Genomic DNA, 14,556 nt, shown 5'->3' with positions numbered 1-14,556 from the left:
CTCATGGCTAGCTGACGGATCTGGCTGCTCATGGCTGGCTGACAGATCTGGCTGCTCATGGCTAGCTGACGGATCTGGCTGCTCATGGCTAACTGACGGATCTGGCTGCTCATGGCTAACTGACGGATCTGGCTGCTCATGGCTGGCTGACGGATCTGGCTGCTCATGGCTGGCTGACTGATCTGGCAAATCCTGTCTGATTGGCGGCTCTGGCAGATCCTGTCTGGTTGGCGGCTCTGGCAGATCCTGTCTGGTTGGCGGCTCTGGCAGATCCTGTCTGGTTGGCGGCTCTGGCAGATCCTGTCTGGTTGGCGGCTCTGGCAGATCCTGTCTGGTTGGCGGCTCTGGCAGATCCTGTCTGGTTGGCGGCTCTGGCAGATCCTGTCTGGTTGGCGGCTCTGGCAGATCCTGTCTGGTTGGCGGCTCTGGCAGATCCTGTCTGGCTGGCGGCTCTAGCGGCTCCTGTCTGGCTGGCGGCTCTAGCGGCTCCTGTCTGGCGGACGGCTCAGTAGGCTCATGGCAGACGGGCGGCTTTGCAGGCTCATGGCAGACGGGCGGCTTTGCAGGCTCATTGCAGACGGATGGCTCAGATGGCGCTGGGGAGACGGATGGCTCAGATGGCGCTGGGGAGACGGATGGCTCAGATGGTGCTGGGGAGACGGATGGCTCAGATGGCGCTTGGCAGACGGGCAGTTCAGGCATCGCTGTGCAGACGGCAGACTCCTGCCGGCTGAGGCGCACTGTAGGCCTGGTGCGTGGTGCCGGGACTGGTGGCACCGGGCTGGGGACACGCATCTCAGGGCTAGTGCGGGGAGCAGCAACAGGACGCACAGGACTCTGGGGACACACAGGAGGCTTGGTGCGTGGTTTAGGCACTGGTGGTAAAGGGCTGGAGACACGCACCATATGGCTAGTGCGTGGAGGAGGCACTGGTGGTACTGGGTTGGGGCGGGGAGGTGGCGCCGGAAATACCGGACCGTGCAGGCGTACTGGCTCCCTTGAACGCCGAGCCTGCCCAACCTTACCTGGTTGTATGCTCCCCGTCGCCTGACCAGTGCGGGGAGGTGGAATAACCCGCACCGGCCTATGTAGGCGAACCGGGGACACCATGCGTAAGGCTGGTGCCATGTACGCCGGCCCGAGGAGACGCACTGGTGACCAGATGCGTTGGGCCGGCTTCATGACATACGGCTCAACGCTCAGTCTAGCCCGGCCGATACGTGGAGCTGAAATGTACCGAACCGGGCTATGCACGTGTACAGGAGACACCGTGCGCTCTACTGCGTAACACGGTGTCTGCCCGTACTCTCGCTCTCCACGGTAAGTACAGGGAGTAGGCGCAGGTTTCCTACCTGACTTCGCCACACTCCCTTTAAGGCCCCCCCCAAGAAATTTTTGGGTTGTACTCACGGGCTTCCAGCCTTGTCTCCGTGCTGCCTCCTCATATCGCCTCCTCTCGGCTTTAGCTGCCTCCAGCTCTTCACGAGGAAGGCGATATTCTCCCGGTTGTGCCCACGGCCCCTTACCATCCAGTATCTCCTCCCATGTCCACGAATCCTGTGTAGGTAGGTCCTGTTGCCGCTTTCCATGCCGCTTGGTCCTGTAATGGTGAGTAGTTCTGTCACGATCGTGTGGTGGATTGACGGACCAATACGCAGCTTTAGGAAAATAAGCCATCTCCTGTTTATTTATGAAGAAGGCAAACGAAACAAAAAACACTTAACACTAAACAAAACAAGAAAACGATCGTGAAGCTAACCAACGATGTGCACACACTGGCTACAAACGTATCACATAGACAACTACTCACCACAAATGAAAGCCTATGGCTACCCTAAATAAGGCTCCCAATCAGAGACAACCGAAAACAGCTGTCTCTAATTGGGAACTCATTCAGGTAACCATAGACTCTCCTAGACAACTAAACATACATAGACAACGCTAGACACATGTACTCAACACAAACCCATATACTACACCAACAACCCCTTTACCATAGAAACACCCAAAACCAACAAAACACAAACATTCCCCATGTCACACCCTGACCTAACTAAAATAATAAAGAAAACAAAGAATACTAAGGCCAGGGCGTGACACTCCAAGTGGTTGGGTAGGCTGGTTGGAGTGCTTATTTAACTGGATTAAAATAAATATTAATAATATTAATTATGCCCCCCCCACTTCTAAAATCAAAGTTGAGCCCATGTTATTATGTTCACTTGGTGCTTTTTAGCCATCACTGATAAATGCTAGGCTAACCATCACCCGTTATCTCCTCTCCAGTTCTGTCTGTGTTTTTTTAGCCATCACTGATAAATGCTAGGCTAACCATCACCCGTTATCTCCTCTCCAGTTCTGTCTGTGTTTTTTTAGCCATCACTGATAAATGCTAGGCTAACCATCACCCGTTATCTCCTCTCCAGTTCTGTCTTTTTTTCTTTTTAGCCACCACTGATAAATGATAGGCTAACCATCACCCACTGTCTCCTCTCCAGTTCTGTCTGAGTTTTTTTAGCCATCACTGATAAATGCTAGGCTAACCATCACCCGTTATCTCCTCTCCAGTTCTGTCTGTGTTTTTTTAGCCATCACTGATAAATGCTACGCTAACCATCACCCATGATCTCCTCTCCAGTTCTGTCTTTTTTTCTTTTTAGCCATCACTGATAAATGATAGGCTAACCATCACCCACTGTCTCCTCTCCAGTTCTGTCTGTGTTTTTTTAGCCATCACTGATAAATGCTAGGCTAACCATCACCCATTATCTCCTCTACAGTTCTGTCTGTGTTTTTTTAGCCATCACTCATAAATTATAGGCTAACCATCACCCACTGTCTCCTCTCCAGTTCTGTCTGCGTTTTTTTTTTGCCATCACTGATAAATGCTAGGCTAACCATCACCCACTGTCTCCTCTCCAGTTCTGTCTGTGTTTTTTTAGTCATCACTGATAAATGCTAGGCTAACCATCACCCATTGTCTCCTCTCCAGTTGTGGGGGTGTTTTTTTTGCCATCACTGGTACATGCTATGCTAACCATCACCCATTTTCTTCTCTTCAGTTTTTTTTGTTGCCATCAGTGCTAAATGCTACGCTATCATATCTCCCCTCTCTTCAGTGCTGTGGGAGATTTCCTGGTTGAGGACAAGACCAAAGCTCTGCTGAAGTTTGACGGCACGATCACCTGGATCCCCCCCGCCATCTTTAAATCCTCCTGCCCCATGGACATCACCTACTTCCCCTTCGACTACCAGAACTGCTCCATGAAGTTTGGCTCCTGGACCTACGACAAGGCAAAGATTGACCTAGTGCTCATAGGGTCAAAGGTCAGTAATCCCACTGGTTAGTTAGTTTAATAACTCGTTTGCTAGCTAGTTAGCCACATTAAATGAATGGGTTATATTTGTTGGCTAATTCAATGTGGCTTTATGGTTTTCTTAGTCAATTTCAACCGTAATTACTTCCTGGTGTTTTTTATGACGTAATCTCAGTCGAAGCCCTCTTTTTCTCCTTCTAGGATAGAACTCATTTGGCTCTGCTTTATGGTTGACATACTATTATCTCCCTATAGGTGAACCTCAAGGACTTCTGGGAGAGTGGCGAGTGGGAGATTATCGACGCGCCGGGCTACAAACACGACATCAAGTACAACTGCTGTGAGGAGATCTACCCAGACATCACCTACTCTTTCTATATCAGACGCCTGCCTCTCTTCTACACCATCAACCTCATCATCCCCTGTCTCCTCATCTCCTTCCTCACTGTCCTCGTCTTCTACCTCCCCTCTGACTGTGGAGAGAAGGTGACCCTCTGTATCTCTGTCCTCCTGTCCCTCACTGTGTTCCTCCTGGTCATCACCGAGACCATCCCGTCTACGTCTCTGGTCATCCCCCTCATCGGGGAGTACCTCCTCTTCACCATGATCTTCGTCACCCTCTCCATCGTCATCACCGTGTTTGTGCTGAACGTCCACTACCGTACACCTATGACCCACACCATGCCGGCCTGGGTCCGGTCTGTGTTCCTGGGGTTGCTGCCCAAGGTGCTGCTCATGAGGAGGCCTGTAGACCAGGGCTGCCCCTCCTCCTTGGGGAGTGGGAGAGGAGATGGAACAGGAGGTGGGAGTATTGGAGATGGGGGTGTAGGAGGAGGAGCGAGTGGAACGGGGAAGAAGAGGAAGAACAGTATTGGGGGAGGAATAGGGGGCGGGTGTGTGCAGGTGGACGGGGGTGCGGTCAGCGCCGAAACAGGGCAGGCGGGGGCGATGAACTGTGTGGAGTACGGCGAAGTGCAGAACAAGCCGAATTTTCCCTGTAAGGGGAAAGAGGTGCCCATCCCCACCATACCCCCGGTGGCGCCCCCTCTTGCCCCCTCTGATCCGCACCCATCCAAACTGCCCCGAGCGCTCAGCAGCCCGCCCAACGTCAACGCAGTGGTGGCCTTCTCCGTGGTGTCACCAGATATCAAAGAGGCCATCGAGAGTGTCAAGTACATCGCTGAGAACATGAGAACACGCAACAAGGCCAAAGAGGTAGGACGCTTTGGGTTATTACATTGTTTTACAGTGTGAAATTCTCTTCCTTGTGGTTATTACATCGTTATTACAGAGTTATCTGTGCTTGAGTTATTGGATATTACATTGTTATTACAGAGTTACCTGTTCTTTAAATTTGGTCAATTTTTATTTAACCTTTATTTAACTAGGCAAGCCAATTAAGAACAAATTCTTGTTTACAATGACGGCCTACCAAGAGGCAAAAGGCCTCTTGCGGGGAAGGGGGCTGGGATAAAAATGTAAAAGTAGGGCAAAACACACATTACGACAAGAGAGACACCACTACACTACATAAAGAGAGTCCTAAAACAACAACACAGCATGGCAGCAACACATGAAACACAGCATGGCAGCAACACAACATGAAAACAACACGGTAGCAGCACAACATGGTAGCAGCACAACATGGTAGCAGCACAACATGATAGCAACACAAACATGGTACGAACAGGTAGAGACAACGATATGTCACTCGAAGCAGCCACAAGTGTCAGTAAGAGTTCCCATGATTCAGTCTTTGAATGTAGAGATGGAGATAAAACGGTCCAGTTCGACTGTATTTTGCAGCTCTTTCCAGCCACTAGCTGCAGCAAACTGAAAAGAGGATCGACCCAGGGATGTGTGTGCTTCGGCGACCTTTTGGGGGTCTTAACAGCTTCCTTCTTACCGAGCCGCATGGAGGTATTCAGAACAAGGTTAAGGGCAGAGAAAGCTTGTTGGACACTAAGAAAGATTTGTTGTAGAGCATTTAACACAAAATCCAGGGAGGGGCCAGCTGTATAAGACTGTATCATCTGCATATAAATGGATGAGAGAGTCTCCTATTGCCTGAGCTATGTTGTTGATGTAATTTGAGAAGAGTGTGGGACCTAGGATCGAGCCTTGGGGTGCTCCTTTGGTGACAGGCAGTGGCTGAGACAGCAGGTGTTCTGACTTCATACACTGCAGTCTTTGAGAGAGGTAGTTAGCAAACCAGGCCAAAACCCCGTCAGAGACACCAATAGTCTTTAGCCACCCACAATAATGGAATGGTCTACCGTATCAAAAGCTTTAGCAAAGTCTATCAAAATAGCAGCATTGCTTAGAATCAAGGGCAGCGGTGACATCATTTAGGACCTTTAAGGTTGCAGTGACACATCCACAACCTGAGCAGAAACCAGATTGCATACCAGAGAGAATACTATAGACATAAAGAAAGACAGTCAAGTTTTTCCAACACTTTTGATAAACAGGGCAAGATAGAAATTGGCCTATAACAGTTTAAATCAAATCAAAGTTAGGATCAGCCTGATGCACCATGGCTCCCTTCCAAGCACTGGGAACCTCCCCAGAGAGGAGAGGCAGAGTTAAAAAGGCGAGAGATAGGGGCTGTAACCTAAAAGAAGAAAGGACACAAACCATCTGACCCAGATGTTTTTTCGGGGTCAAATTTAAAGAACTCATTTAGGTCCTCAGACTCAGTGACCGCCTGTAGGGAGAAGCTGTGTAGCGGGGCAGGAGAAAAAGAGGGAGGAGCATCAGGGCTAGTCACATTAGAAGGGGTGGGAGATGAGGAAGTGTTGGACGGGCAAGGAGGCATGGCTGAGCCAAATAGAAGTCCTGACTTAATGAAGTGGTGATTAAAGAGCTCATCCATGTGCTTCTTGTCAATAACAACCACATCATCAACTTTAAGGGACATGGGCAGCTGTGAGGAGGAGGGTTTATTCTCCAGGTCTTTCACCGTTTTCCAGAACTTCTTGGGGTTAGACCCACAGAGATAGAACTGCTCCTTAAAGTAACTAACTTTGCCCTTCCAGATAGCTTGAGTGCACTTATTTCTAATTTCCCTGAACGATAGCCAGTGAACCTGAATATTTGTGTGCCCAAGCCCTTCACCCAACAGTGTCCTTGAGGTGGAGTAACTCTGCAAGATCACTGTCGAACAGAAAGGTCATTACAGAAAACAACAGACTGATACCTATCAGGATTATTTGTGAGGATAACATCAAGGAGAGTAGCTTTTTCTGGGTGTTTGGAGTTTTACTTTGTGGGATTATTAATAATCTGGGAGAGATTTAGGGAGTCCCATTGTTTTTAGACTTGGTTAGGGGGTTTTAAGCATTTCCCAGTTTAGGTCACCTAGCAGGACAAATTCAGACTTAGTGTAAGGGGCCAGGAGAGAGCTTAGGGCAGGTAGGGTACAGGCCGGTGCTGATGGAGGACGTTAACACCCAGTAACAGTCAACAAAGAGTTATTTAAAAGCTTAACACCTTGCCCAAACCGGCTGCGCGTGTGCGCCATTGTGTGCTATCGTGCATAAATGTATTTTGACCCCCCACACCAAACGCGATCACGACACGCAGGTTAAAATATCAAAACAAACTCTGAACAAATGACATTCATTTGGGGACAGGTCGAAAAGCATTACACATGTATGGTATTTTAGCTAGTTAGCTTGCACTTGCTAGCTAACGTTAATTTGTCCTGTTTAGCTAGCTTGCTGTTGCTAGCTAATTTGTCCTGGGATATAAACCTTGAGTTGTTATTTTACCTGAAATGGACAAGGATCTCTACTCCGACAATTAACCCACATATAAAACGGCCAACCGAATCGTTTCTATTCATCTCTCCTCCTTCCAGGCTTTTTCATCATTTAAATTATATGGTGATCGCATCTAAACTTTCATTGTATTACCACGACTACCGACAAAACAGTTTTCGTCTTTCTATCACCCACGTGGGTATAACCAATGAGGAGATGGCACTTGGGTACCTGCTTCTATAAACCAATGAGGAGATGGCACTTGGGTACCTGCTTCTATAAACCAATGAGGAGATGGGAGAGGCAGGACTTGCAGCGCGATCTGCGTCAGAAATAGGAACGACATCTATTTTAGCCCTTGGTGTCGCAGATGCTCCTTGGCGCGCGCAAGCAGTGTGGGTGCAATAATTTAATAACATGGGTTTCTAAATTTATTTTGCGACGCTCGCGCACGCGACGTGTCCGGTCTGGTCAGCATGTTATGCTTAAAGCCAGAAAATCTAATAGACTTGGTGGAGACAACCGAGCACTGACGGTGTTTCTTGGTAAAGATTGCTACTCCACCACCTTTGGAAGATCAGTCTTGCCGAAAAAGTTTATAACCAGAAAGTTTAACATCAGTGTTCAGAACACTCTGTGGCAGGGGAACCTGTACCAGACAGCAGGAGACAAGCCAGAGCAGACAGGGAGCAGATCACCAGGTGGGATCCAAGGAGCAGTGCAGCAGGCAATGGGAGAAGCTTTTGTTGGGAAGCTGAGTAGGAGAGGTGGTGTTCAACCAGACAGGTGCATGGGGAAACAGGAAAAAACGTCCAAAGCGAAAAGCTGAACGAAAAACGTTGGGGCGAAAACAAAACCAAGATGCTGGTAAAAACGCTAAATCCCAAAGCCAGATCAAACAGCAATTAAAGTTATTGGTTATTACCTCGTTATTAGAGTTATCTGTTCTTCAGCTATTGGTTATTACATAGTTATTACAGAGTTACCTGTTCTTCAGTTATTGGTTATTACATAGTTATTACAGAGTTATCTGTTCTTCAGTTATTGGTTATTACATAGTTATTACAGAGTTACCTGTTCTTCAGTTATTGGTTATTACATAGTTATTACAGAGTTATCTGTTCTTCAGTTATTGGTTATTACCAAGTTATTACACAGTAACTACAGAGAAATGCTCTGCAGTGTAATTCTTTGTGAGTTGAGATTTTGGATTACATTCCTAATAGTCCTTCACCCTCTTGCAGCTTGTCCAGTATAAGTGGTATATAAAATACAAGCAGTTATTGGACTTCAGCTAAATGGAATTACCAAATGTGCTGGGTCATGCATTCTTGAAATTCCACAGCCATGCACACACACACACACACACACACACACACACACACACACACACACACACACACACACACACACACACACACACACACACACACACACACACACACACACACACACACACACACACTAGGCCGTATCCAGATTGTCATACCTTCATACTGACCTTGTGTCATACCGGCATATTCGGTAATAACGTCACTGAACACAAGGGGCACTGTTTCCAAACCACACTCTGTAATCTGAAGGTTAGCAATGCTAACAAGTACATGTACAATCCCATAGAGAATGCTAACTAAATGCGAACAAGCTCATTGCTAACTTTTTCTACAGTTTCTGACCTAAACTATACAAGCATACAAGTAACTCAAAAATGCTACTCATAGTTTTCTGCACAAATCAAATATTAGCCAGCAAGGCTCTTCAGGAGGGGATTCTCTGCTGTTACCAAGTGAATGCTTGATTTTGGAAGAAGCTAACCACTTAGCTAGATAGCTAACTAGCTACTAATTAGCAAACCAAATGCACAACTACAGAGCATTTAACACATTTTAGACATTTAACTTAATAGTTATAAGATATCTATGTCACGTTCCTGACCTATTTATGTTAGTTTTTGTGTGTTAGTTGGTCAGGACGTGAGGTTGGGTGGGCATTCTATGTTATCTGTTTCTATGTTGGTTTTGGTTTGCCTGGTATGGCTCTTGATTAGAGGCAGGTGGTTTGCGTTTGCCTCTGATTAAGAGTCATATTTAGGTAGGGCATTTCTCACTGTTTGTTTGTGGGTGGTTGTCTCCTGTGTCTGTGTCAATGTTTGCACCATACGGGACTGTTTACGGTTTGTTCATTTCATGTAGTCTGTTCCTGTTCATTTCGTTCTTCACGTTGTATGTAAGTTAGTCGTTCAGGTCTGTCTACTTTCGTTTTGTTATTTTGTATCATTTTCAAGTATAGTCCGTTTTGTCTTGTTAAATAAATTCATCATGTCATTTCAACGCGCTGCACCTTGGTTCCCTCAATACTCCTCCTTTTCCGAAAATGGAGAGGAGGAGGAACGTCTTAACAGAACCACCCACCAACCCAGAGCCAAGCAGCGGAGTCAAAGGAGAAAGGGACAGGAAAAGAGGGAGCAATGGACATGGGACGATGTTTTGGACGGAAAGGGTGTCTACACATGGGAGGAGATCCTAGCTGGTAGAGATCGCCTCCCATGGGAACAGCTGGAGGCACTGAGGAGAGCGGAGGCTACCGGAGAGAGGAACCGGAGCTATGAGGGAACGCGTCTGGCACGGAAGCCGAAAAAGCCCGTGAGTAACTCCCAAAAATTTCTTGGGGGGGGGGCTAAAGGGTAGTGGGCCAAGGGCAGGTAGGAGACCTGCGCCCACTTCCCAGGCTCACCGTGGAGAGCGGGAGTACGGGCAGGCGCCGTGTTACGCAGTAGAGCGCACGGTGTCTCCTGTACGAGTGCATAGCCCGGTGCGGGTTATTCCACCTCCCCGCACTGGTAGGGCTAGATTGGGCATTGAGCCAGGTGTCATGAGGCCGGCTCAACGCATCTGGTCACCAGTGCGTCTCCTCGGGCCGGCATACATGGCACCGGCCTTACGCATGGTTTCTCCGGTTCGCCTACATAGGCCGGTGCGGGTTATTCCACCTCCCCGCACTGGTCGGGCGACCGGGAGCATTCAACCAGGTAAGGTTGGGCAGGCTAAATGCTCAAGAGAGCCAGTACGCCTCCACGGTCCGGTATTTCCGGCACCACCTCCCCGCCCCAGCCTAGTACCTACAGTGTATACACTACGCACTAGGCTACCAGTGCGTATCCTGAGCCCTGTTCCTCCTCCACGCACTCTCCCTGTAGTGCGTGTATCTAGCCCGGTGCCTCCAGTTCCGGCCCCACGCACTAAGCTACCAGTGCGTCTCCAGAGCCCTGTACACACTGTATATTCTCCCCCTACTAATCCTGATGTGCTTGTCCTCAGGCCGGCGTCACCAGTGCCGGTACCACGCATCAGGGATAGAGTAGGCTCTGAGAATACAGTGTGCCCTGTCCCTGCTCCCCGCACTAGTAGGAAGGTGCTTGTCATTAGCACGGTGCCTCCAGTTCCGGCACCACGCACCAGGTCTACAGTGCGCCATATCCGGCCAGAGCCATCCGTCTCCCCAGCGCCATCTGAGCCATCCGTCTCCCCAGCGCCATCTGAGCCATCTGTCTCCTCAGCGCCATCTGAGCCATCCGTCTCCCCAGCGCCATCTGAGCCATCCGTCTGCCAGGAGCCTGCAAAGCCGCCCGTCTGCCATGAGCCTGCAAAGCCGCCCGTCTGCCATGAGCCTACAGAGCCGTCAGCCAGACAGGAGCCGCTAGAGCCATCAGCCAGACAGGAGCCGCTAGAGCCGTCAGCCAGACAGGATCTGCCAGAGCCGCCAACCAGACAGGATCTGCCAGAGCCGCCAACCAGACAGGATCTGCCAGAGCCGCTAACCAGACAGGATCTGCCAGAGTCGCCAACCAGACAGGATCTGCCAGAGCCGCCAACCAGACAGGATCTGCCAGAGCCGCCAGCGAGCCATGAGCAGCCAGAGCCGTCAGAGCGCCATGAGCAGCCAGAGCCGTCAAAGAGCCATGAGCAGCCAGAGCCGTCAGTGAGCCATGAGCAGCCAGAGCCGTCAGAGAGCCATGAGCAGCCAGAGCCGTCAGAGCGCCATGAGCGTCGTGAGCCGTCAGCCTGCCATGAGCGTCGAGAGCCGTCAGCCTGCCATGAGCGTCGAGAGCCGTCAGCCTGCCATGAGCGTCGAGAGCCGTCAGCCTGCCATGAGCGTCGAGAGCCGTCAGCCTGCCATGAGCGTCGAGAGCCGTCAGCCTGCCATGAGCGTCGAGAGCCGTCAGCCTGCCATGAGCGTCGAGAGCCGTCAGCCAGCCATGAGCATCGAGAGTCGTCAGTCAGCCATGAGCTGCCCTTCAGCCTGAAAAGGCTGGATACCCAGAACTGCCCATCAGTCCAGAGCTGTCTCTCTGTCCGGAGCTGCCTTTCAGTCCGGAGTTGCCCCTCTATCCTAATCTCCCTCTCTATCTTCATCTATCTCTATAGTCTTATCTATCCCTCTATCTTGATTTATCTCTCTGTCCTGGTGTTATCCTTATTTAATATATTATTAAGAGAATTGTGTGGGGGAAGAAAGAGGGTGGACATTCTTTGTGGGAGGAAGTTAGGATGGATTATGGTGGGGTGGGAACCGCGCCCGGAGCCTGAGCCACCACCGTGGTTAGATGCCCACCCAGACCCTCCCCTAGACTTTGTGCTGGTGCGTCCGGAGTTCGCACCTTGTGGGGGGGGTACTGTCACGTTCCTGACCTATTTATGTTAGTTTTTGTGTGTTAGTTGGTCAGGACGTGAGGTTGGGTGGGCATTCTATGTTATCTGTTTCTATGTTGGTTTTGGTTTGCCTGGTATGGCTCTTGATTAGAGGCAGGTGGTTTGCGTTTGCCTCTGATTAAGAGTCATATTTAGGTAGGGCATTTCTCACTGTTTGTTTGTGGGTGGTTGTCTCCTGTGTCTGTGTCAATGTTTGCACCATACGGGACTGTTTACGGTTTGTTCATTTCATGTAGTCTGTTCCTGTTCATTTCGTTCTTCACGTTGTATGTAAGTTAGTCGTTCAGGTCTGTCTACTTTCGTTTTGTTATTTTGTATCATTTTCAAGTATAGTCCGTTTTGTCTTGTTAAATAAATTCATCATGTCATTTCAACGCGCTGCACCTTGGTTCCCTCAATACTCCTCCTTTTCCGAAAATGGAGAGGAGGAGGAACGCCTTAACAATCTAGCTGGCAATCATTTAGCTGTGAATTCCATACTGTAACTAGATCATCTGGCGCATGCTGCACAACAGTGAGTGACTCACAGGTGAGTGCAATGAAATGCTGATGAGCGTAACGAGGGAGGCAGGTGTGCGTAGTGCGTAGTGAAATAAACAATAGAAATGTAACAGTAAACATTACACTCACAACAGTTCCAAAAGCATAAAGACATTTCAAATGTCATATTATGTCTATATACAGTGTTGTAATGATGTGCAAATATTTAAATTACAAAAAGGGAAAATAAATAAACACAAATATAGGTTGTATTTATAATGGTGTTTGTTCAACACTGGTTGACCTTTTCTTGTGGAAACAGGTCACAAATCTTGCTGCTGTGATGTCACACTGTGGTATTTCACCCAGTAGATATGGGAGTTTATCAAAATTGGATTTGTTTTCAAATTCTTTGTGGGTCTGTATAATCTGAGCGAAATATGTGTCTCTAATATGGTCATACATTTTCTTAGTAAGGCCTGAGTTCAGTATTGAAATGATGCACACAGAGTAGCCATACAACCAATGACATTACAGTGGACCACAGCAGGTTGCTTCAGGAAAAAGCACGCGCCTGGAACACACATGCATGTCAAGAAACATACACACCTGGCCTGACCCAATCCCAGTATACGCTATAGGGGCTCAAGGAATACTGGTATTTTTCTCTCTCTCTGTTTCCCTCGGTCTGTCCCGTTCTCTTGCGGAATGCACATCGTGGTGAGTACAGCGTCGACATCTTTTAGCACGGAGGTCCTCGCAGTCTTTTCAGAAAGGTCAATGATGTGTTTTCACAATAAGTCGAAGGCAAAGAGAGAGGAGAGAGAGAGTGCATTTATTAATACCCTTTTGAACCTTCAACCCTTTCCTCAGATCACTTTCCTTCTTTGTCTTACGATATTTCCAATAGACTTCAATGACCTGTGTGCTTCCCTGTCCTCTCTCTATTCTCTCGCTCTCTCTCTATCCTCTCTCTCTCTATTCTCTCTCTCTTCTCTCTCTATATATATATTCTTTCTCTATTCTCTCGCTCTCTCTCTATCCTCTCTCTATATATTCTCTCTCTCTATTCTCTCTCTCTATATATATATATATATTCTCTCTCTCTCTCTCTCTCTCTCTCTCTCTCTCTCTCTCTCTCTCTCTCTCTCTCTCTCTCTCTCTCTCTCTCTTTCTCTCCAGGTGGAAGATGACTGGAAGTACGTAGCCATGGTGATTGACAGGATCTTCCTGTGGGTGTTTGTGACTGTGTGTATCACTGGAACTCTGGGACTGTTTCTTCAGCCTCTCATCAGCTTCTTCACATGAACCACTACTCTTTTCTCCTTTATTGCCTTTCTGTCTCCGTTGTCCTCTCATTCTCACCAATTTTCCTTTTTTTACATTCTCTCCCTCTCGCTTCCGTTACTTATTGCCTATTCAACTGGCATCTACTGTCTTCCGGTCTCGAAAGCAGGCAAAACTATGAAAAAGACAGCAGTCCAATTTATAAAACAAACCTCATTGTAACCATTGATGTACTGTGAGGCCCTATTGTTGGGACCACTGAATTGCTATCGCCATTACTACCCATTTATTATGCCAGTAGAGAAGTTGGTTCTCGTTCTAGACATGATGCCAAACGGATCTAGAATCTGTAGCTCTGTGCTGTATGTGGTCAGTGGCTGAGTGAAGGAGTAACTAGATGATGCCTCTCTCTTACTCAACATGTTATGATACTGTAGTCTACTGATCTGTTGATGATATAAATCTGTAATATCTTCAATCCTGTGCTATGCTTACGGCTAGGAGTATCTCCTTACCAGGAACAACTCTATAGGAAATACTCCTGGCCCAGGTTATACTGTATATACAACATATATATATATATATATATGTATATATATATATATATATATATATATATATATATATATATATATATATATATATATATATATATATATATATATATATATATTATGCATGATTTATGATGCTGATTTTGAATATGGTTTCTGTACAGACATGGTCGTGTGACTTTAACATCATTCTCATAAATATATCATGATAACATGTTTGCATCTCACACTGGGCTTGACACAACACTCTGTGTAAATGTAGCAACTGTAAAGAGATACTAATGTAAGCTGTAGAATAGCCCTTTACATTGGTACCAGTACACGGGTTGAACATGGCAGATTTGGGCACTGATAAGTGTCTAAATTGGAACGCGGTGGCTGTGCAGTGACATGCTCTAAATGAGGTCAGAGCTCAGGCTCTGTGCTTCACAGCGCTGTATGGGGT

General features: G+C 47.8%; 1 protein-coding gene across 1 annotated transcript in view; it reads left to right on the top strand.

The window, feature by feature from the left end:
* LOC129827858 (neuronal acetylcholine receptor subunit alpha-3-like) overlaps positions 1–14,125 on the top strand; it is a 29,995-nt gene extending 15,870 nt beyond the window's left edge. The window contains exons 5-7 of the mRNA XM_055889096.1: positions 3,120–3,327; positions 3,573–4,532; positions 13,453–14,125. Of these exons, the coding sequence (XP_055745071.1) occupies positions 3,120–3,327; positions 3,573–4,532; positions 13,453–13,578 (1,294 nt within the window). The 3' untranslated portion in view covers positions 13,579–14,125. The remainder of the gene's footprint in view (positions 1–3,119; positions 3,328–3,572; positions 4,533–13,452) is intronic.
* The last annotated feature ends 431 nt before the right edge of the window (positions 14,126–14,556 follow it).

Source organism: Salvelinus fontinalis, chromosome 29 (genome assembly GCF_029448725.1).
Source record: "Salvelinus fontinalis isolate EN_2023a chromosome 29, ASM2944872v1, whole genome shotgun sequence".
Lineage (NCBI taxonomy): Eukaryota > Metazoa > Chordata > Actinopteri > Salmoniformes > Salmonidae > Salvelinus > Salvelinus fontinalis.
The sequence above is the reverse complement of the archived record's forward strand: the minus strand, read 5'-3'. Positions and strand labels throughout refer to the sequence as shown.